A 24,464-nucleotide genomic window follows, 5' to 3' on the forward strand; every position below is an offset into this window, starting at 1 on the left:
CGACATCGTGCTCCGTTCAATTACAATCAATTTTATCAATTTCAATATTATTATTATTAGTTATCATTATTTATGTAAAAAAAATCTCGTTAAATTCTGCATTCTACGCGAGACAACTACTTGCGAGTCCAACTATTCAACCAAATTCGAAAAATAAACGTCCCAGAGTCATTTGAGCATAAAATCGAAACAATATGTGATTATCATCATTCGCCGAGAGTAGCGCAGCGCAATGTGTTCGCATTAGTAATTAGTAATCAAATGATTGGAAGCAGTATAATAGTAGTAATAATGATGGAATTGGTCGAAGCGAACCGTCTAATTGCTAATTGTAGAGTGCGGTGCTTGTGTGGTGTATGGGATATTTGTTCGTTGGCTAGTTTAACTAATTATAGGTTTATGTGTGCAAATTATGTGAGTAAAGTTTTTATTTTTTAAAAGTTTTCAAGATGAAAATGTGGTTTTTAATTAATTTTAAAGAAATAAAAAATTATTTGAGAAGAAATTTATTTGAAATTTTTAAATTTGCCTAAAAATTTTTGTTTTTCTAACGAAAAATTAATAAAAAAAACTAATGTCAAAAAAATTTTACTTTTAATATTTTGTATTGAAGAAAATATGTAAATGTTTTTTTTTAATTTTTGGTAAATTTTTAAAATTTGAAATGCTAAAAATTTTTTAAAAAATAATTTATAAAAAATTAATTTTAAAAAAAAAATTCATAAAAAAAATTCAAATAAAAAAATTAAATTAAAATTAATTTTAAAATTATTTAATTAATTATGAATTATTTAAAATTAATTTTAAAATAATTGTAAAATAATTTCTTATGATGATTAATTTTACTCAAATTTGTTCTCATTAGTAGATTTTTTTTTTAAAAAATCTGAAATTAATTTTCGAGATTTCGTGATTCTTAATTTTTTTTTAATATTTTAATTATTTTTTAAAGCCACAAGTTAACATTTTAACATTCTAAATATTTTTCTGCAACACAAACTTTTATAAAACTATAAAAAAAAATCAAGCAACACTATCAACTTTAAAACATCAAGAAGTTACGAGACTTGCCTCTGCACGATTTCACTCGACATTCATTACAAATATTAAAACTACAATTTAATTTAAAACTAATCTCGCATCGCTTCCCATGCCGCCCAATCACTCGTACTCGTAGCACATTAAAAATCACTGATGTTGTCCTTCTTAATTTTCACTTATGGATTATTACTATTTTTGCTCCCCATTAAAAGTAAACTTGTGCCGAATGTGTCCTCCGGCCAAAACACAATAACTTCTTCTTCTTTCTCGTCGTCGTCGTTGTTGTTGTTGCTTCGGAGGAAAATCAAAACGAAATCAATATTGATCACACTTCTCACGTACTAAATCCTTTTGTTTTGTTTTAATGTGCCCGCTGCTGAGACACTGCGATTGGCCAGTTGTTATTTTAACATCGAATTTTTTTCTGTTGTTTTCCGTTTCATTTCGAATCTGAAGGAAAAACAACAAAAAAAAAGTTTTATCCTATTATCATGACTTTGTTTTTGTTCTTGTAGTACATCTGTTGAACAAGTCTTGTCTTTTGTTGTAAAAAATAGATAAACTCTTATTATTAGGAGAATACGCGTCGTAATAGTTGATGAATGTTTATCACTCTAATCTGTGAACAAAAGAAAGAAAAAAAGATGAGAAAAGTTTATTACTTTGCCATTATATCGATGTTTTTCATTGAAGTGTTTACTTGTTATACGACGACCGGTGTAAGCATAAAATAATAATTAATTGAGAAAAAAGGAGAGAGAAGAAAATAAAAGGAAATCTACTGATTGTAGATGTTACAAGTGTCTTTCTAATGTTTGTTGTTGTTGTGGAAAAGGCTGCTAGAAAAGTCACATCCATTGATCATTATCGATATTTTTAATCACTGTGGTTCGAAAGAGGACGAAATTTATTCATAAAAAAATTTAAAAATTAAAATTATTTTTTTTCAACCAAAATTATTATTATTTGTTTTAATTTAATTTTTTTCTAGTTTTTATATTTTAATTTATTTTTTTTTATTTTTGAATTTTTTTATTTATTATTTGGTTGATTTTTTTTATTTTATTTTAAAAATTAAATTTTGATCAAAAATTGACCTAAATTTGTCAAAAAATTAAAATTTTTTCTAAAAAATTTGTAAATGTCAATTCAAAAAATTGCCGTTAAAAATTTGAAATTCTCTTTTTGCTAATTCAAAAATTTTTAATTTACAAATTTTTCAAAAATCTTTTGATTTTTTGTTAAAATTCACATTTAGTAACATTTAAGACGTGAAATTTCGCAAATTCTGACCAAAGAGTCGTAAATTGAAAATTAATTCAGAGAATGGGGAAAATCAAAGAAAGGAAAAAAACAGGAAACACATGTGGTAGGAAGACACTAATTGAGACAAATTATTAGCCATAATCCACTTTGTTTATTATTCGCATGCGTTGGTTGAAAATAAAATAAATTGAACTACTGTGCAAGGTGATTTATTCTGTAAAAATTTTCTTCTGAGATAAATTTTCGTACAAAACTTGAAATTTCAAGAATTTTTATAAAAAAAAAAAATAATTAAAATAAAACAATAAATTAATAAAATTATAAATAAAAAAATAACGAAAAATTAGCAAAATTTTTAATTTAAAAAATAGAAAAACAAATTTCGAAAATATTTTTTTTACGTTTTTTAGTCACTTTTGACACAAAACATTAGCTACTTATCACTTTTGTTTTATTGAACTTTAACCTCTAAATCGTTTAGCATTAACATATTACTTCAATTTATCCCTTCTTTCGTCTCTTTCATGCAAAGATTATCAGTTACAAGTTACCGAAAAAAATAAAAAGTCGGCAAGTATCCGACAAAAAAGACAAATTGGACACATGAATGAAAGGTTGATAGGGCAAGTACCATAACATGTCATATTATTTACTACAAAAATATCTTCGTCTTCATCATCATCAACATCTTCTTTTTTTTTGCTCACTTCCTTTGTGAGTAAGAACTCTCGTATTAAAAATAAAGCGTCCGGACAGGTTTTGACTAAAAGATTATTTTGGATAATTCAGTCCATTACGTGCTCCGTAAAAAAATAAGATAAATAAGCAACAAACATTTCTTTAGCTTTTTTCTCTTTTCTACATATTTAACATATTACGACGCTTCAAACACTCACCACTCCGTTTTTTTGCTGCTTCTTGCAAGTAAAAAGGTAGACTTTGATAAATGAATATCGCAAGTAGTTCGGTCCTTGTTCCTGCTCTGCAAAAATAAATGAATATGCAAAGTAAATTCTTTCACACTTCTTTCGAGGAGTTTTCATTCTTGCACTTTTCCTCTCTCGCTTTCTCTGTTTCGCATTAAAAATGCAATTTTTTGCGCTGTACTTTGATGCCACACGTTCTTCCTCCTTGTCGTCGTGTCCTGATGAAGTGCAGGAAACGATAAATGTACAATAAGTTGTATATTATTATTTGAATCTCACGACAAAAAAAAACGAGTACGAGGAAAAGATTTTGTAAACAGAAGATTTTCGTGTTGGGCTTATATGCAGGTGTCTGTCAGAAGAAAAAAAAATGTATGCAAAGATGGCAACACGTCGGAAAAAGTACGTTTTTCATCTCATAGACGTTTTCGGAGGAAAAAAAAGGGAAGAAAAAACGTAGAAAATGTGCATTTTTTTCATTATACGTTGAATTTAAATAGCTTTTCGATACATGTTTCGTGAATAAAAGGGGCAAAAATGTACATTTTAGTGCAAGCTGTTTATTTCAATATCTTTGTAAGTTTTTCAAAGTAGCTCGTTTTTCATCAGAGAAAGATTAAAAAACAGTGTGAGTGAGAGAAGTTGTGCAGCGACGCGACATGACGTAAGAAATGGAATTTTGTGGAAGTTTCTTTGAGTTCTTATCGCTTGATTTTTTTAAAACAATTTTGAAATGAGGTCTGATAACCTCTTTATTTTTTTATTTTGCTATTTTGGTCAAAATATTTTAATTTTTTATATTGTACCTCATTTAATTTTTCTATAAAATATTCATGAAAATTTTAATAAAAAAAAAATTAATTAATAAATTAATTTAAATAATTAATGAAATTGAACCAAATTAAAAATTTTTTATCTCAAAAAATTTTCTAAATAAAAAAAATTAAAATTTCGAAATAAAAAAATTTAAAAATATCGAATTAACTAAAAATTAAATTAATTTAATTTTTTTCTAATTAATGAAATAATTTTAAAATCAAAAACTATCGAATAATCATTTAAAAATAAAAAAAATTATCTCAAAAAATTTTCTAAATAAAAAAAATTAAAAATTTCGAATTTATTTAAAATTAAAAAAATTAAATTAATTTTTTTTAATTTCAAAATTAAAAATATCAAATTAAATACAGATAAAAAAAATAAAATTAAATAATTTTTTTTCGTTTTTTTTTTCATTAAATTAACAAAATTTCAAAATTCGAAATGTGTCAAAAGGTGACTTTACCTGCAAACTATTTCCCCATCACCACTAAAAAGGTCGTCCATGAGTCTTGAAAAAAAAATAATAATTTAAATAATGAGGATCGCAATAAAAATTCTATAAATTGCTGTCCACGAACGTGAGTCAATTGATTTCTAATGCAAGAAAAGTGTTTCGTATTTTTTCCCGTTCGTTCTTCATTCATTCATTAAATGAATGAGCAAGTTGTTACAATGATGTCTTGTCATTTTTCATCTCTCTCAGTAGTGATAGTTGTTGGATCGAGTGATGCTGAAAAAATGAAACAAAACTAATTTTTTTTTATCTTCCAAATGAGCATTTTTGTGATCGCTTGAGTGAGAGAAAGAATCAAAAAATTTCATTCCTCAACAAATCTTAAATTGGCCTCTGTTATTATTTCGTAATTATGATAATTTTCTCTCGTTTTTCGTATCATTCCTCATCCAACTAACTGATTGCTGACTATAAATGATTATTATTACACACACACACACAGAGTCGCTGTGGCAATAAATCATACATAGACACGTCTTCCTTTTCTCGAAACAAAACAAAACTTGAATATATTTTGAAGAACGTTATTAAATAATAATCATCCACACACAACTTTTAAATAAAATAATAAGACATCTTCGCTCATCTTTTTGATTGAGACTGAAGGTTTTTTTTTCATCATCTAAGAATCCGCCTGCAGCAGTGTTTGTCCGTTAGAGAATCTTGGTCAGTAATAGCGCCATTCAATCGTAAAATACCGCGCGCGACCAATTGTATGCTAATTATTTATTTTTCATCAAAAGTCAACAGTAAAATTTTATTTAGCACATGCCTGGATTACTTAATGAGCTTCGAGTTATTTAGTGATAAGTCGTAAAAAAAATATTTCGAAAAGTTTAATGACTCATAATCCTACTTTTTTTTGTGAGTGTAACGACAACTTTCTTTTCAAAAAAAAAACTATTTACTTATAGAGCAACGTATGGAAATGAAAGCAATCCTAAGTAAAGTAATGCAAAGTAAAGTTGTCACCTTCTTTGTCGATTCCACGACTTTGCTTGACGATTGCAGCTCATTATTGTATTTTTTATTTACCGATTCTTTCATTTCTTTCTTTCTCTCTTGACTTGAATGGACGTTTGGTGTGTTTATGTGTGAGTTTCTTGCACAAAAGAGTGTTTTAATTTACACACCTTGTTTGGTATCACTGAAGACTTTACCGCCCAACTTGTAATAAATCAACGAGTCAGAGTGAGAGAGAGATTGCACGGAAAAATATTTATTTATGGACTTTATTTAGCTTCTAATGAACAAAAACAAAAAAAAAATATAAGACGAATGGAAATTGTTTCGTATGTGGAGAAGAAAAATGGAGCGAAAGAAGTGTTAATTAATGATAAATGATGTAATTTATAGTTGCGTCGAGTCGAGAAGGCAGTGACTCTTTTTAGGTTTGATATGATAAATTAAACGAATTTTAGTCAAGAGTCTTTCTTTCTAGTATTATGGTCCATTTTTACGGATGATATTTCCTTATTTAATTCAAAATTTGGCTTAAAAGAATTTGGAAAATCTAACTTTTTAATATTCATCAATATTAAAATAATTCAATTCAAAAATATTTTAAAGATGATCCAGTTTTGTAGTTGACTCATGTTGCCTCTTTCTGGGCCATTAACATAGTTCAAGTTAAATTTTTTGTTATCACAAAAATAATAAAAACGATAAAAAATAAAACAAGAAACGCATAAAATCAATTCAGTTAAAAAATTTCTCTCTCATCTGTAAGGTGCAAACTGCAGCAATTTCAATTTTTAAGAAAATCTTGGCAATTGTAGATTTGACCCGAGAAAAAAGGCAATTATAGATCAGTAGAAGTCGTTTGTCAAAATTTTTTGCAGTTAAACTTTGAAATGAATAACATTTTCGGTACATCTGATGTTCGTAGGAAGCCTATTAAAGAAATTTAAACCTTCATACTCATACTTCACTACAATGCCGTGAGCAAATCCTTCGAGATAGCCTGATTTGGAGTCCTGATCTTCTTCTTGTGTTGGAAATGAATGGAACAAGAGGATCAGTAGAAGTCGTTTTCGTCAATTTTTTGTTCAGTTATTTGCTTTGAAATTTTTTGCATTCGTTATAACATTTTTTTGTACGTTTAAGGATTTCTAAGTTCACGTGACTGATGTTCCAATTGAAGCCATATATTTAATTGGCTTAGCTTCAAAGGATTTTATGCCAACGAGTAGAAATCGCTTCGAAATAGCCAGATTTGGAGATTTTTGATCTGCTTCTTGTGTTGTAAATGATAAAAATTAATAATAAAATCAATTGAACAAGGGGAAAACGGTTAAATTCGTTTTCCATGTAGCTTGGAATCCTTTTAATTTAATGTTAGTCAACTTTGCTCTAAATTCGTATTTGATATAGACGATTTTCCAAAAAAAAGTCACACGGGGCAAATTCGATTTTTACGGGGTAGTTTCGAACAGTTTAAAAAACGAACTTTATTGCTATATTTTAGAAGCGTTAAAGGATTTCTTGTCTAAGTTCACGCCACAGCCAATTGAAAAAATTGAACGTTTTATGTAATAAAATTTGCTTAGCCAAATTGTCAACTTTTTTCGGTTTTTATCGACATTTTTGTTCGTAAGGTTTATTTTAAATTTATACTGATACAACGATTAACAGTAGAATTTGCCTCAAAGTTAGTTTTAGACCTCTTTATTTTTCAAGAAAAAAGTCGAAAGTTGGAACCTTCTGAAGTGTTTCTTCTTTCGAGAAAATTTGAAAATTTGTTTTAGATGTTTAATTGCCTTAAAAAGATAAAAATTAATAAATAAAAAAAATCAATTGAAAAATATTTTGTATACTTCCTGTCATTAAAGTCATCCTGATGAACTGCAATCCGTTCTCTCCACAAAGCAAAAAAAAAACAAGTTGTCAACTGAAATTCTTCACCATCATTAAAGTTGCTCGCTTTGTATAAAAAAAAGAGTTCTTCTCTCGGTTGTTATTATTTATATTTTGGTTGATTGTTTGTCCGTGGTAATGACCTCGAAACAGAAATATTTTACAAACAAATTAAACAAAAATTGATGATGAAGAGACACATGCATTCACAAAAGCAGCAAAGTGTCATTGTGTGTGTTCGCTACTTGAAACCACGTTGCTCGTTTTCTATTTAGGTTTAGGTACAGTCAATATTTTTGTTGTAATTTGTTGTTTATGAATAAAAACACGTTTTCACTACGTTTTGTATCCAATTGTTTTTTTTTCTTCAACACTCACTTCACATTTTTATGAAGTGATATGTTTATTTATTTTTTTTTTTTGCTTAGTTTAATTTTTCGCAAATAAACAAGTTACTTTGTAAGAAATATTTCTCTTTCTATTTTTAAATGCCTATTTAGAATACAAATTTGATAAAAAAAAACTCACCTGTTCTAATTTTTTTCAATTTTTTTTTCTTCTTATCATTCCAGGTCAGATGAGGAGGACCCAAGCGGGAACAAATACAGCAGAATGGAAGATGAAAATATTCAAGACAAAGAACGTTTTGCCAGGTTTGTATTTTTTAATCGACATTATTTCATTCATAGCGCAATTCAATAACTCAAAATATGCGATTGAAATTGTTACAAATCATCTTAATTGAGTCGAAATTAGTTTGTTTTTGTATTCGGTTTTGCGCGAGAATAACGAGTTCCGAGAAATATTATTGTTTGTAATTATTTGCCTCTTTGTTGATTGTCGGTAATTATTGCTATTATTACATATTTTTAAAAAGAAATAATCAATGAAGCGAGATTTTTTGATATATTTAGATTTTTTTTTCATCAGATGAAATAGTTGATAAAATTTTAATTTCGATTGAAAAGTGTTACTTTGTTAATAGAGCTTGAGAAAAAAATACAATATTTATTGTTGTAAGTTATTGATGCTGATGAATGTGATTCTTCAAAGACATTTAAAAAAATTTAAAGTTCTTATGGAAAAGTTTCCAAGGCCGAAAATACTTTTTACTGTGCACAATCTACTATTACAAGCATTCGAAATGGACTGGTATCATGAAACTTTTTGATGAATTGAGGATTTTCAAATTGAATTATTTTAGATTATGAGATATATTTGTGAATATTTAATAATCTTAAGTTGCTTCCATTAATTTCAATTTTTTTTTCTTTTCTTTTTTTATTGCTGATTGAGTCACTGAAATGACAATTGTTAAAAAATTATAAAAATAGAAAAAAATATTTTTAAACTTAAACTTTGAACTTTAACTTTAAAACCTTAAAAGCTGTAAATATCACTTAAATAAAATTAAAAAAATATTTTGTAAATTTTTTGACTTTTTGAAGATTTTTGATCCAATTGTAGTAAAAAATGCATTTTTTTTTTGTAAATTTTAAAATTTTTCTGAATTGAGTGAATTTTTTTTGACTTAAGTCAAATTAAATGACTTTTACTTAAACTTAAGTCAAGCACTAAATTTTAAAAATTTCATGAAAAATTCAAATCATCTCAAATCAATTTAATTTTTATAATTTTTTTTCTAAAAATGTTTTAAAGTGGAACTTTCAAAAACAGACTTAAAAGTATAAATGAAAAAAATTTTTGTGCATTTCAAAAAATCTAAATCTAATCGTAACTCTCTAATCTCTTTGTCACTAAAAAAATTTATTTGCTTTTAAAAGCATTTTTTTGCCAAAAACTTGTTTGAAATCCTCTATCAGCTGTCACTTCTGACAAGGTGCTAATTGATATTGGCTTGATTTATCTTTATTGCAGTCTAGTTCTTTCTTATCAAAACTTTTATTACCTAATTTCTTAGAAAAAAAAAATAAAATCAAGAATTTCGAGATTTTCAACATTCCAAAAAATTCCACTTGTTTGACTCCCTTCTAATTCTTTTCCTTCACTTAGTAGAAGTCTTTTAGTAAAGCACACTATCATCTTCTTATTCAATGTTCTTGTTGTTGTTGTTGTTGCTGCTGCACGAAAAAAAAAAGAAGAGAAAAAAGTGAAACGCAAAACTACAAAATAGCAACATTTACATTACATTCTCACATATCTTCGGTATACATGAGAAAATAATAATGTTTGAGATCATCATCAGTTTTCATCTGTTCTCTTGTTACACATCTTGTAGACTCTTCTTCGTTTTTTTTTTCTTTTGCTTCTTACAATACGAGTAAAAATGATAAAATAATAAAATGCAACAATATTTTGTGTGTTTGCCTCTATTTATTTTTTGTTTTGCTCCTTCGTCGTTTTTATCATCTAGACATTGGTACTTGGCTCTGTTAGTTGATGGAGCTTCTTATATCATCTTCGTGTGCTTTGTGGATAAATGCTAGTAAAGAGAAGAGCACTCGATGGTAATTGTAAGACAAATGTCAGTTCAAATTTTAGCTTAACATGAAAACCATTTTATTTATTTGATATATTTTTCACATCCTTCTCGCATTTCGATGGAGATGCTGCTGATGAGGACTGACTTGTTGTCGTTTAATGTGTCTCTCTCTCATTATTGTATGCTTTTTATTGAAATTCTAATGGTGTCTGTTTGTCGTGCCCGTTTGTCCTGGTGTCACGCTTTCAGTTCCCTAAAGATGGCGTTGTTAATTTTCAGCGCACTTAGGTAGAGTGCTTATTGGTAATTCCATGAGGGGGTCAAATACAAATGTATATGGGGTCAAAATTTTAGAATGTACATTGGGGCAAAGTTTTAAATTGTGCATTGGGTCATACTTTTAGAAGGTGCATTGGGACAAAATTTTAAAATTTTCATTCTTTATAGAATTTTCGAGAAACATCATAAAAGCTTCGAAAAACTTCGAGATGTTCGAAAAAACTCTCAAAAAATCATAAACATTTAAAGAAATCTGACATATTTTGTAAAAGAATGAAAGAATAAAATAAAAAAATTATAAAAATATTTTGAAAATAAGCTTTTTTATGAAAAAGAGCCCCAAAAAGTTAAAAATTAAACAGCAAATTTTCATAATTTTAGCATTTTTGGAACTTTTCCATAAAAAAGCATATTATTAAAATATTTTTTTTTTGTTATTTTTTAATTTTTGTCCACGTCTCTTGTTCTTTGTGGAAATTGTGTCAATCAGCCAGTTGATTGATGGTGTCTTCTCGGACTCTTTTTCGAGTCAACTTGTGAGGAACAGAAAAAAATCAACTTTCTCATAATAAAATTTTTAATAAATATAAATAAGTAACGTAGCAGAGATTTTTTTGCGAGTTCGAGAGAAAGAGACACGGACAAGATTATCTCGTAATAGCACAAAAATATTACTACCATTCTCCTATGGTTACTTTTATTTGAGACAACAAACGATATATTTACAACATAACATAAAATCTACCCTAGACATGTTTTAACTAACTTTACCGCGCGCTGCTCGGTCGTCGTCGTCGTTGTTGTTGTTGTAATAATGTGCAATTTATAAGTTACGAAAAAAAAGAAGAAAACGCATGATGCTTGATATTTTTTTCCCGTACGTTAAAAAATAAAATTTAGTCACGATTAAATTGTACCGTGGAGAGAAAGAAAGAAGTGAACAAACGGTGAGTTTCATGAGCAGCAATGTCTTGGTACTTTGCTGGCTACTCTTCTGCTCGTCGTCGTAATAATTAAACGCTCGTCATTTATCAAAAACAATAATTTCGAACTCGTAACCCATCATTTACGAATTAATATCAATTAATTACATTTTAATCACATTCACACACACCAAAATAGCGAGTTAAAGCATGAACAAACGTAGAATCTTGAAAACATCTCATCATCACATTCAAGCGTTGAAAATTTGAGAAGTGTGCTAGTAGTAAAGTTTTTTTCGAAGTAAATTGTCTGGTGATGCGTAAAATAAGAAAATTTTCGTTCATGACGAGTAACAGCTTGGCAGCATATTAGTTGGTTATTTGGGATTTGTTGTCTCGGTAATCAATCGCAAAACTAGCAAGTTTTTCGATGATGTGTTGAAGTGCCTCTTCGTTAAATAGGTTGCAAGTTGTAGGTATCTAGAAATGTGAGTAGAAATAAGAAACATGGATTGAGAGCATGAAATCGAAATTTTAATGGAAAGTTTTGGTGATTGGATGCGATTTGACGTGTCATGGAGCTGGAAAGGAGATTATTGAACTTTAGAAGAAAATTTTTAGAGGAAGGTTCGATTTTAACAAAAATTTAAAATTTTTAAACGTTTTAAAAGTTACATCGTTCCAAAAGGCCAAAATAAAAAAAAAAATTAAATTTCATCAAAAATTGACGTTTTTCGGTTTTTTAAAAATATTTTCAATTTTCATTTTCTGAGATTTATTTTTAATTATCAAATCTGAACAACAAAAAAATTTATAATAACTAAAAATTGTTTAAATTTTTCAATAATAAGAAATTCAAATACTATAAATGACTGCCAGGTTTCTTTAGAATGTTAATTAAAAAAAATCAGTTCACAGAGATGTAAAAAGTGAAATTTTTCCTGAAACTTTAATTGAAAGTACCAAAATTAGATAATTTTCGATTTAATAATTTCAGATAATTTTGAAAAAAATCGAAATTAAGCCAATTTTTAAAATGTTTACCTCAAAAAATTTAATTTTTTTTTTGATTTTTGTAAAATTTTCGCAAACGAGATTCCATTCAAAAAAATTTATCATAAAAGTGTATTGAAAGAAAATTTTAGATTCTAGAAATTTTAAAAGTTAATTTTATTCTGAAATATTCTAAAATGATTAAAATTTAAAATTAAAAAAATTAAAACTTAAAATTTGAAAAATTGCATTTTTGGGACCCTTTTTATAGAATTTTGTGATAAAAAATGTTCAGAGTCTAAAATTTAAATTTTATTCCGGCCCCAAAATTGATTTAAGTTATTTCAAAAATTAAAATTACCTTTCCTCGCCTTGAAAACTGCCTCAAACACGAACTTTACTTCATTTTTCATCATTTCAGTAGCAAGTTTTGTTTTTAAAGTTTCTCCATGCGTCGTCGTCGTTAAATATCTTTCACACAAAGTGATTCCTGGAATTAAGAATTCCTACCTTTCCCTGTATTACGCGCGTTCCTTTTCTCACAACAGCAGCAGCAACAACAACAAAGTCAAAACAAAACATCCATAAGTTTCCTTTATTTCTCTCTGTGCCTTATTTCCATCCACAAGAAGCAAAAAAAAGCATCTTACAATTATTATTATGTTGTAGCATCATCGCATCTTCGAGAGCGAGAGAGATAATTGTTGCCTGTATTATTTTTTTTTTCGTTCACTTGAAGCACAAAAGTGCAGTAATCTTATTTTGTTGCCGAGTTGTCGTACTTTTTTTCTGTTCTCGCGTTCCATTTTAAATCATAATTCGTATCTTTTGTTCGTTCTCTCGGTTTGTTGTGATACAAGATAACGCGCGGTGTTACAAATAATCGTTGTTGTAATAAGAAACCGGGATTTTTTTTTGTATGAGGAAACATCATCGCCTTCGCTAGGATTAATTTGTACGACGATTCACGTGAAATAATTACCTATTATATATAAATTGATTGATTGATACGAAACCGCGCGTGTAATTATAATGATTTCTGTAGAAAATATTCTTTTTTTTTATTTTTTGTTGCAATTACTACATGTCGAATTGTGTTTTTCTCTTGGAATCTTTGCAGCAGGGAAAACCACTGCGAAATCGAGCGTCGTCGTCGCAACAAGATGACTGCCTACATCACGGAGCTGTCCGACATGGTGCCGACGTGCAGTGCGCTCGCCCGCAAACCGGACAAATTAACGATCCTGAGGATGGCCGTGGCACACATGAAGGCACTAAGAGGTGAGTAAAGGGACCTTTTTACATTAAAAAACATAAAAATTATCTTACAAAAGTAATAATCATAATTTATACGAGCATTAAAACGACAAAAAGATAAATAATAAATGAACTGCAGTTCGTCGTCGCTGTCGTCTTTCACGTGCAAAAAAAAGACCATAAAATGTTTAAAAAATAAATTTTAACATGAAAAAGGGTGAATAAAGCGAATTCTTTTATTGTTGCTCCCTAAATTGTAATATTTTTTTTTATTGCGAACGCCTCTCTCCTAGAACTTGAGAAATTGAAAAAAATGCTGATTTTTTAGGAGATAATCGCGCTTCCGGGGAAGATACAAAAAATTTACAAGTTAAAAAATCATTAATTGCCCGAATTAATGCCTTGAAGTTCATTTAATTGCACAACTTTGGTAATTAAAGATGTTCGTTTTTTATTTGGTGAAATTTAAAGGAAGATTTAAAGCGGTTATTATTTATTTGTTTAACGAAGTCTAAGTAGTACTTTTTAGTTCAAAAGGGTTTTATTTTTTTTTTTTTTAATAAAATTAAGTTTTGTGACTTGAGCGTGTTTTTTTTCAAAAAAATAAAAATCAGTAAAAAAATTAAATGATTGCTTTTTACATATTACTTAATTTTTTTTATTTCTTAATTTTAAATTTAAAAATATGTAATTAAAAAAAAGTAGAAAATTTTTTAAAATAATATAAAAAAAAATTAAAATTAAATTTAAAAAAATTATTGAAGTTAAAATTTAATAAAAAATTTAAAAAAAAATTAAATGATTTCTTTTTAAATTTTTTAAATTTTTTATTTAATTAAATTTAAAAAAGTAGAAAATTTTTCGAATAAAATAAAAATTATTTTTAAAAAATTATTAAAGTAAAAATTTTATTAAAAATTTAAAATAATTAAATAAATTAACAAATAAATAAATAATTAATTAATTTTTTATCAAACTCCTAAAAATGAAAAAAAAATTACACATTTTAAATCATTTTAATTTTTAGTTTATTTTTTATTTTAAAGAAAATTAAATTAAAAATACAAAATAAATAAAATTAAATTAATTTAAATCAAATAAAATAAAAAAAAATTGACTTGGATCTAAAATAAAAAAGTGAAATTTCATAGAATTTTTGTCGATTTTTTTTTGTTTTAAAAAAAATAAAATTAATTAAAAATTTAAAAAAAAATAAAATAAATATTAATAAATTTTTCTCAAAGTTAGTTTTTTTTTTAATTTTAAGTCTGAAAACGAAGGAAAAGCATCTAATTTAGAAATAATTTCATATGAAAGTAAAAAAAAAACAGACAGACTTTTCACCTTCAAAGCAAAATTTTCTCCTAATCACTCGAGAGATGCATTAAAAATGAAGTGCACGCACGCACGACACAAACTTTCAAATAATTTAAGATACACACAAAGTGATAAGGGATATAAAAAATGTACAACAATAAAAAAAAGAGCAACGAAAAAAATGAGAAATAATGTTGTCATAAATCTCTTTATGAAACATTTATTTTTTAACAAACAACTTGCCATTCATCCGTCGCGTTCGCGTCTTAAACCTTTTTCTTTTATTTTTTGTTAGAGGATTACTTTCATCGAAAAATTTTGTCGTCTTTGCATTGATGACGTTCTATCAAAACACTGTTAATTGAGTCATGAAATATTTTTTTTCAAAGAGAATCACATGAAAAATGATGACGGCAACAAAATTGATGGTGATGCTGATGCGAGGCTGATGATGATGATGTGTTAATAAGGAAACACACACACACCGGTTTTAATTAGAATTAATTATTGCTTCGAGTTATTTTTGTTGTTGTGAGCTTATTCATATGGGAGACACCACGAACGATTTTTTTTTTCGATAAAAATCTATCAATATTCATTCGAGAGAAGTCCTCAGTTGTTGTCATGACTGTGTCAGTCGAGAAGATCCCTATCATGATTATTTATTTTTATTGTTATTGTCAGACATCTACCGGAGAACAGGTAGAGCGCCACTGTCGCTTCTCTCCAATATTGTTCCAAAACCATAAATTTTGTTTTATTTTTTTGTCTCTTTTATAATTTATAACATTTATTACTGATATATTTTATTAAGCAAATATCAACAACGACGACGACGACGAAAAAAAAACAAATAAAGAGAAAGACACACACACACAACAATTTCAATTCCAAGTATTTAATTTTTTTTTTGTATCATTTCATTATTTATAGATTTATGTTTAAGCTTTTAAATATTTTCTATTGTTTTGTTTGGTCATATTATTATTTTTTTTTATTATTGTCATCGTACATACTTTACGGATGATATTTGTCGTATTTTCAAAATGAAAAAAATACGATAATTCTTATGTGTGTTTACTTTGATTATATTTAGTATTCAAGATATAAACTTTATTCGTGACCATTTATTTGCTTGAAATACATTTTTTTTTCGTGTACATGTGTGTATGAACGAAAATCCTGGTAGTTCATACTGGAATGCGAGTTGTTCAAATTTTTAAACACAAAAATGAGAAAAAATAAAAATAAACAATGTACGGTAGGAGCAATGTTGATAATTTTGAATACGTGGAGACTTGTGGGAAAGGAACAATTTTATTCAGATTTTATTTTAAATATAAAAAAATTTTTTTCGAATGAAAGCTTTCACTGAATGATTCAGAAAATTTCGAAATTATGACGATTTTGTTACTTCTTATTTTTTTAAGATTAATTTTTCGAGCATTTAAGTTTGTTTTTATTTAATTGTTATTAAATTATTTTGAGTTTTTTAATAAGGAAAAATTTAAAAAATATTATTTTTAAAAATTAAAGAATATTTTTAAATAAAATTCAGATTTTTTCTAACATTTTAAAAAATTGAAAAAATATTTTTTTTTTATTTTATATATATTTTGAAAAATAAATCTTTAATTTTAAAAACATATTTTTATGCAAGTACTTTATTAATTATTTTTAAATAAGTTTAATTAAGTTTGTTTTTAATTTTCGATTTTTTTTTAAATTTTGAAAGATAAAAAATTAATTGTTTAATATTGAGATGCTTTTTTAAATTTATTATTTTTTTAACATTTATAAAAGAAATGTTTTTTTTTATTTAAATCCTTATGAATTTAATTGATTTAAAAATTTTTTAAAATATTTGAAATTTTTTTATTTTTTTAAAACTAAAAAATACAAATATTTCTATTATATTTTTATTAAAAAATATTTTTTTATTTAATTAAAATTTATTTAATTTAATTTAATTTATTTATTTTATTTTATTAATGAAAACTGTGATATTAAAATTAAAAACTGATTAATTTTTAATTTAACTTCATATTTGATTTCAAAAATCAATATAAAAAATATTTTAAAATTTTCTAGTAAATAAAATAATTTATAATAATGTTCCTTTACTTTTCCTGTGCAACTTCAAATTACAAATAATCAATACCGCGACCCAAAAAAAAAATAATATTTTAATATGATATAAATAATAAATAAGTCACCGACATCAATGCGGCATGCAGCCCGTCATTATATGCCACAAAATATGTCTCCATCAGTATCATGCAATTATTTGGCAGCCAGCTATACATTACAACAGCAGTTGTCATCGTAAATATGATAAAACGTTGTAAAAAAAATCGCTACGCGGATCACATTAAAAATTCACAACAGGTACAATATGGCATCCGGCAAATAATGTAGTTATTATTTTTTTATGAAGACTTATTTTATTATCTTATTTTTGTTTGTTTGTTCGGTATTTGTCATTATTTACCTACCTCCACACTAAAAACTTGTCATATTCGAGCTGGAACCAAAAATCAATGATGACAACTTTTAATCAGGAATAAAATCTAAAAAAGAAATTAAATTCCTAGAAAAACAAAAAAAAAATAATAAATTCACAGAAAAAAAAAATTATTTATAAAAAAATAAAATAATAAAATGTGATTTAACTGATTTCGACGGAATTTTTATGTTAATAACTTTAAAAGACATGTCCTGAATATTAATCAATTTTTCGTTGTAAAGCTTAAATGTCTGTAATTTTGATTATCTCCATTTTTTTTTTCGTTGGTACGATGAACTATTCCGTTATGGTTTCATTTCATCACGAGTCTCAAAGTTGTCCATTAATTTTTTTTCCGTCATTTCTTAGCGCTTAACTTTAATGCAAGTGCGAGAGAATGTTTATTTGCAGCTCAGTGAACCAATTAATTTATTATAGCTAGTCGTGCTCCTTGCAATCCACAGGTGTGATAAAGTTATGGCAGCGCGCAATTTTTTTTTTTTTGTACTTTTAAATTATTTACTCCGACGACTAGGTGGTAACGGAAGGAGAAGTTGAAAATTTCTGAACTAGAAAAATATTTCATTAAGATAAATGGTTCAAATTAAAAATTCCTTGAATTTTTCATTCGCACTGCAGTTGCTGCGCTGCACAAGATAAGCAGACTGACTGACTGGCCTAGATGAAAAATAAAAAAAAATTGCAAGAAAATGGACAAATGGCACGATATTCAGCTACAATTCTAATTTTTTTTCTTGTTCTCGAATGTGAAGTCGCTTCTCGAGCACATTTCACAATTGAACTAATTATCATAAGTAAAAGTTTTGCACCTTTTGGCGTCTCACTCGCTGCTGTGTGTGTGCATGCGAAAGCCCTTAAATCTTGTGCTCACACTTATCTTGTTCCGTAAACTTTGCCTTTAAATCCTTTTAAAAACATTTTAAACACTTTTCATGCACAGAAGGCACGTGTGAGTGTAGAACAGGGGAAAATTTTTGTTTTATCTCCCTCATAAGAGAGACATGTAATGTCTGCTTTATGTTTAAACACTAGGTACCGAACTTTATCTTTTTATTACTCGTTGAAGAAATCTCTTCTCATATTTTTTTTTTATAAGAAAATTTTCTTCTCTTCACTCATATGTGAACATGAAGACATGTAGAACGTACCTGGAAGCTAAAAACAAATTAAAGAAGTAGCAAAGGCACCAAATAATAAGAAGAAAAAAATAATAAGGAGGTTTCTTTTGTGGTGCGTCTATGCAAAAAAAAAATCAGAACGTTATTGACTAAAAATATATCGATATTAATCGGTTTCGCCTGAATTTTTTTCTTTGTAGCATAATTTATCCGTCAGAATCAAGTGAAATATGTGAGAATCGAGCTTCTGAAATTAAATTGCCGGTGGCGACGTGTTTGTTTCTAGTGAATTTAAAAAGCGAAATTGTAGAGTTTTGTTTTGTGTCTGGAAGTTTTTGCAAAATGACTTCTTCAAGAGATGCTAAATTTTTAAGTGTCTTATGATATGTCTTATAAATGGAGCTTTTTGAAAAACTGAAAAAAATATTGATAATTTTGATAATAAAAAAATCCTGTTTTAATTTTTATAATTTTGACTAAAATTAATTCAGAAAACTCTTTTGGTAGAAAGAAATAAAACTTTTCAAACTTAAAAAAATTTTTTGATGGAAAAAGAAGTTTTTTTTTCATGTTTTAAATTTATGTATTTTTAACTAAAATAAATTCAGAAAATCCTTTTGAAAAACCATATGGGACTGTTTTAAAATATTTTTTAAATTTAATGTATGAAATAATTTTTTATGGAAAAAAAATTTTTTAATTAATTTAATTTAATTAATTCACATTTTTATTATTTTTTTTTTAAATTTAAATTCTAATTGCAAAAAAATTAAAAATAATCATATTTTCTGAGAATTTTTAAAAAAGGATTAAAAATTAAGTTATAATTAAGATAAATTTTTAAGCTATTAAAAAAGCCGATGATTAAAATTTCATGAAATTAAAAACAGCTCAAATTTTGTCTGAAATTGAGCGTAGAAAAAGATTTTAAATTTTGACATTTTGGTTCAATATTTTAGTTCAAAAACGCAAAAAAATAAAAATCCTTGCTTTTTTCGAAACTTTGAACCCCCTGAGCATGGTGAATTGAAATCTGACTAAAATTAATAAATTCTTTTTATTTAAAAATGTTTTTTTTTTGAGAAAATAAATTTAATTTTGATTGTAAATTTTATCCTGTATAAATTTTTATTTCGTTTCCCTATTTTGTTTTATTTTTTTTTTTATTTAAAATTCATTAAATTTTTTTAATTAAATCCAAAAAAATCTTTGAACAACCATCAAAACAACTTCAGTTAACATCAAATGTCCATTAATCGTGAAACGGTGAAATTTTGCTTTGCAGTTATCCAAAACCAATAAAAAATAATAAAAACAAAACTAGAAAAAAACAATAATCTTCATGTTAAACGTCTATCTATCTCTCAATGTTTATCTCTACTCAAACTCACTGACTTGCCGTTGATTACTGAAAACACAAAAAAAAAACTTGCAGAAAACTAAGACACATAAATAATGTGCATCGCAGCAGTGGCAATCTAAAAATTTAATTGATGCACTCTAGCGTAAACTCTAACTCAAAATAATTGGCATAAAACACTTTACTTGCTGTTTCTTCGGTTTTTTTTCACGTTGAGCTAATGAATGACATGATTGATGAAATTTTATTTTTTTTTCAGGTACGGGCAACACCAACACAGACGGCTCCTACAAACCCTCCTTCTTAACGGATCAAGAACTGAAGCATTTAATTTTGGAAGCAGCTGACGGGTTTCTCTTCGTTGTCTCGTGCGACACCGGACGAATTATCTACGTGTCGGATTCCGTAACTCCCGTGTTGAATTACTCGCAAAATGAGTGGTATGGCTCGTGCATTTACGACAACATTCATCCGGAGGACATTGAGAAGGTGCGCGAACAGCTGAGCACGCAGGAGCCCCAAAATACCGGACGAATTTTGGATTTGAAGACGGGCACGGTGAAGAAGGAAGGACATCAATGTAAGATTTTTTTTTAATTTTTAATGAAGTTTTAAAATTTTTTCAAACTTTTTGTCCCTACAACAAAAATTGAAATATTTTTTCGAAGTTTATTGGATTTTTTCATATAAAATAAATATTTAAAAAAAAATTAAGCAAAAAAAAAATCAAATTAAAAATATAAATTTAATTAAAAATTATAAAATAACTAAAAATATTAATTAAATAAAAAATTAAATAAATAAAAAAAAATTAATTTAAAAAATAAATTAATAAATTTAATTTAAAAAATAGTTAAAATAATTTGATAAATAAAAATTAAAATAAAACCTAAAAATATTTTGAAAAAATTTCAGTAAAAAATTTTGTGAAAAATATTTTAACAGAAGAAAATTTCAAAAGAGAATTTCAGAAAAAAAAATTAAATTTTAATTAAATTTAAGAAATTTATTTTTTTAACTTCTTGAAAAATTAAAGAAATTTTTTTAAATGTAATTTTCAACATTTTTTGCTCCATTGGGTCAAAGGATTAAAAGTTTGAAATTTAATTTAATTTAAATATTTTAAAATAATTGAGATTTTTTTTACCTTTAGCTTCGATGCGAATGTGCATGGGATCTCGCCGAGGATTCATTTGCCGCATGAAAGTAGGAAATGTAGCGCCCGAAAATATGGCCGTTGGTCACTTGAACCGACTCAAGCAACGGAATTCTCTTGGACCATCGCGCGATGGCAACAATTACGCCGTTATTCATTGCACGGGCTACATCAAGAATTGGCCACCAACTGGTAAGTGTACCGATTTTCATGAGTTTTTGGTACATTTTCTTGTTCTTTTTGTCTCTTTCTCGTTTATTTTGTGAGCTTCTCTTGCAAATTCAAAATTCCACAAAAGAATGTAACCGAATTTCGTAATAATCCGCCCAAAATTCTGTACAGATATTTTTCCAGGAGTACAAATCGATAGACAAACGGAGGAAGACATGCATTCGTCGCACTGTTGTTTGGTGGCGATCGGTCGTCTTCAGGTCACCTCAACAGCAAATGCTGCCGACTTGGCATCATCCAACAATCAAAATGAGTTTATTTCACGGCATGGCATGGACGGTAAATTTTCGTTCGTTGATCAGCGTGTGATGAATGTCTTGGGATATGTGCCCACCGATTTGCTGGGCAAGAGTTGCTACGACTTTTTCCACCCCGAGGACCAGAGTCACATGAAGGAGAATTTCGAACAAGTATTAAAACAAAAGGGACAAATGTTCTCGGTCATGTATCGCTTCCGAGCGAAGAATCGCGAATGGATTTGGCTTCGCACGCAAGCTTATGCATTCCTCAATCCATACACCGACGAAGTGGAGTACATTGTTTGCACAAATAGCTCAGCAAAGTAAGTTTTCGCTTGATTTTTTAAAAAAAATTAAATTTTAACCGAAAAAAAATTTTTTTAGAACTCTTCATTCGACACAAGAACCGAGCGCAGATCAGTCTGAGCAAGTCTACCAAGCACCTGGTCTGGATTACTCTATCCCGAATCGACGTGATCAACCGTACAATCCACACGGAATGATTTCGCAGCACATTCCGGCCCAAACAAGACCGAATGATGGCACCACTGGCGTTCAATATGGGCAGTATGAACCAACGCAACCGTCTCCCATCCAGTAAGTGCCTGAATTTGTGATTTTTTGTTCGTTTTCTAACAATTTTCTTACAGATATGGCAGTCCTGGAGCTCCAAGTGGCTCAAATTCTCATCTAAATCGCATTGGAAAGACAAATACGACATCACCCACGCCAGCAGCTACAGCCTGGTCCTTGAGACAAGTGAGAATTTCCCTTTCTTAAGTTGAAATATTGATTTTTATTTGATTTTTTGTCATTTTTAGCAACAACCAGTATCGTCTGAAGGCTATCAGTACAGTCAACTAAGTCCATCTCGTTCGCCAAGTGGGCCCACATACACCCAATTGAGCGGAAGCAGCTCGCGACAAGGACACACTACAACATATCACAATACAACGACTGCGCAACCGAATCCAGGTAAGTTTTTTTCTCGAGTCTTTTTGATTTTTCAAAAATTTTTAATGATTTTTCTTTGTTTTAGGCATGTGGGGATGGCAAAACCCGAATCAAGCAGGCGATCATGGTGCGGGCACCAGCTCAAGTACAAGTCATCCGGGTGTCGTTGTACCTGGAGGACCAACGGGCCCTCAGCATCACCCGGGAGGACAGCCGCAACAAGGCCAGGAGTTGTCCGACATGCTGCAAATGCTCGATCAAACAAGCGGCACCACCTCTTTCGAAGACCTGAACATCCACATGTTCAATACGCCGTTCGAATGAAATTATCGTGGCTCTGCCAACAATAACAACAACAACTTCTTAATGAACAACAAATACAATTAAATTTAATTTTTTGTCTGTTTTTAGCGTAAAAAAAAGTATTTTAAGTAAATAACAAAAAAATAAAATAAATCTAGCTTTATATTTGAATGAGAGTGCGTATGAAAAGTATTTCAAAAAACAAATTAAATGTATTTTAGGACAGACATGATAAATAAGACTTACTTTTAAGGGATGACGAATAAAAAAGATGGAATAGACAATTTTTAGCTGCAACTTTCTTATAGATTTTAGTTTTAATGCATTACATAGACAGAGCACAGAATCCCGCAGTATTTGTGAATGACAGCTTTCTTTTTTAAATTAAAAAAAAATAAATCAAAAGCATTTATGACATCATTCAACATCGAATGAAGTGCAATAATTTTATTTGCTTTTTTTCTCAAAAAAATATATTGAATTTTGCGCGCACAAATATTTAATCAAAAACAGCTCTTATAAATAAATTAATATCATAAAAAAAAAATATTTAAAAATATTATCACAAAAAATGCTGCTAAATACTTTATATATATATAAATAAATAAATTACATTAATATTAATCTAGTTCATAAAAAAATTTTTAAACATTTTACTCTAAATACTTTTTTCATCACATTTCATAACATCACCCCACACAAAAAACACACTTATCTTTAAAAAGTAAATTTAGCTCATAAATAAATGATTCTAGTATTAAAGAAAATATTTTCAAGTACATAAATTTTAAGTATAAAGTAAAAGTAAGAGAGTGACGTCCATATATTGTGAAAATATATAATTATTATTATTACATTTATTTAAAGAAACATATGAAAGAAAAATGCAAAAGATATGATTTGAATTGAAAATAAAGCAAACAAAATGTATAAGAAATTTGGATTTTTTATTTGTGGCTTCATAAGATCACTGAAAATTTGCTACCTTATGTTAATTGTCTGAAGTTTTCAACGAACTTATATTTTAGCCTCTGATGTACGTTTTAATTTTGGTTTCAAAAGTTCATGATGAATAGTGCAATTTCGGTTCAAAATATTTTTTATTGAAAAGCTACTGGTATTTGTTTCTATTCTTTTCATTCCATTCCATTCTTTGTTTAGTGATAACGATAATTTTATTTATACTTGATAATTAATTCTATAGATGGTGTTACTACTCACTTGACTCAATCCTTTGTAAAAAAAAGAAGCTCTGTTTTTAGCTCGCCAGATAGTTTGGCAACTTAAAATTGCTTCAACGTAATTCGCCCATCGTTGCTAATCATTGAATCAAGTTTTCCGGTAGCAGACTATTTTTTTGCTTAGTTGAAAATATTTTAGAGCGTTAGGATCTTCGATCATCAAATCAGTCAAGTCAACAATTCCCATCGCTTCCGTTATGTATTGTGACTAGGTATAGGGAAAATCGCTATTCTGCAAAAATCATTGCAAATACTTGGCGAACTCGTCGTCGCGAGTATGGTTGTTGCAGAACGACTGAATGTATCGACCATGATGTTCAACATGTTGTCGGCGATATAGTTCTTCGTTGACAAGATCGTCCCAATGCTGATCCAGGAATTCGCGCAACATTAAGTAGAAGATTGGGTAAAGCCATTTTTGAGTCGAGTTAGCGAAAAAATTTACAATGGTGATTTGATTGAATATACATATAATCTTACCCGTTCATTATGATTTATTTTTTACTGACTTCTTTTTTATTTTTTCCTCATCTTTCCAATATCTCGTGACTTTATGGATGATCAATTGAAAACATGAAATTTTTGCAATTTTAAGCTCTTCCTTTGGATATTTTCTTGTGGATCCTTCTCTTACTAATTCATCTGCTATCTAGACATTAATCCACATTAAAATTAATTTATTTTTTAAGCCAACATAT

The 24,464-nt window shown here is 27.9% G+C and overlaps 1 protein-coding gene across 2 annotated transcripts in view; it reads left to right on the forward strand.

The window, feature by feature from the left end:
* LOC134829306 (aryl hydrocarbon receptor nuclear translocator homolog) overlaps positions 1-23,067 on the forward strand; it is a 33,547-nt gene extending 10,480 nt beyond the window's left edge. Inside the window, exons 3-11 of one of the 2 annotated variants that reach the window (XM_063842336.1) lie at positions 7,998-8,078; positions 13,184-13,344; positions 19,902-20,222; positions 20,796-20,990; positions 21,153-21,591; positions 21,653-21,865; positions 21,919-22,027; positions 22,090-22,243; positions 22,308-23,067. In XM_063842336.1, coding sequence (XP_063698406.1) covers positions 7,998-8,078; positions 13,184-13,344; positions 19,902-20,222; positions 20,796-20,990; positions 21,153-21,591; positions 21,653-21,865; positions 21,919-22,027; positions 22,090-22,243; positions 22,308-22,546 — 1,912 coding nt within the window. In that variant the 3' untranslated portion in view covers positions 22,547-23,067. Of the gene's footprint in view, positions 1-7,997; positions 8,079-13,183; positions 13,345-19,901; positions 20,223-20,795; positions 20,991-21,140; positions 21,592-21,652; positions 21,866-21,918; positions 22,028-22,089; positions 22,244-22,307 lie in introns of both variants that reach the window. The other variant, XM_063842335.1, reaches the window with a different exon arrangement.
* The last annotated feature ends 1,397 nt before the right edge of the window (positions 23,068-24,464 follow it).

This window comes from Culicoides brevitarsis, chromosome 2 (genome assembly GCF_036172545.1).
Source record: "Culicoides brevitarsis isolate CSIRO-B50_1 chromosome 2, AGI_CSIRO_Cbre_v1, whole genome shotgun sequence".
NCBI classification, from domain to species: domain Eukaryota; kingdom Metazoa; phylum Arthropoda; class Insecta; order Diptera; family Ceratopogonidae; genus Culicoides; species Culicoides brevitarsis.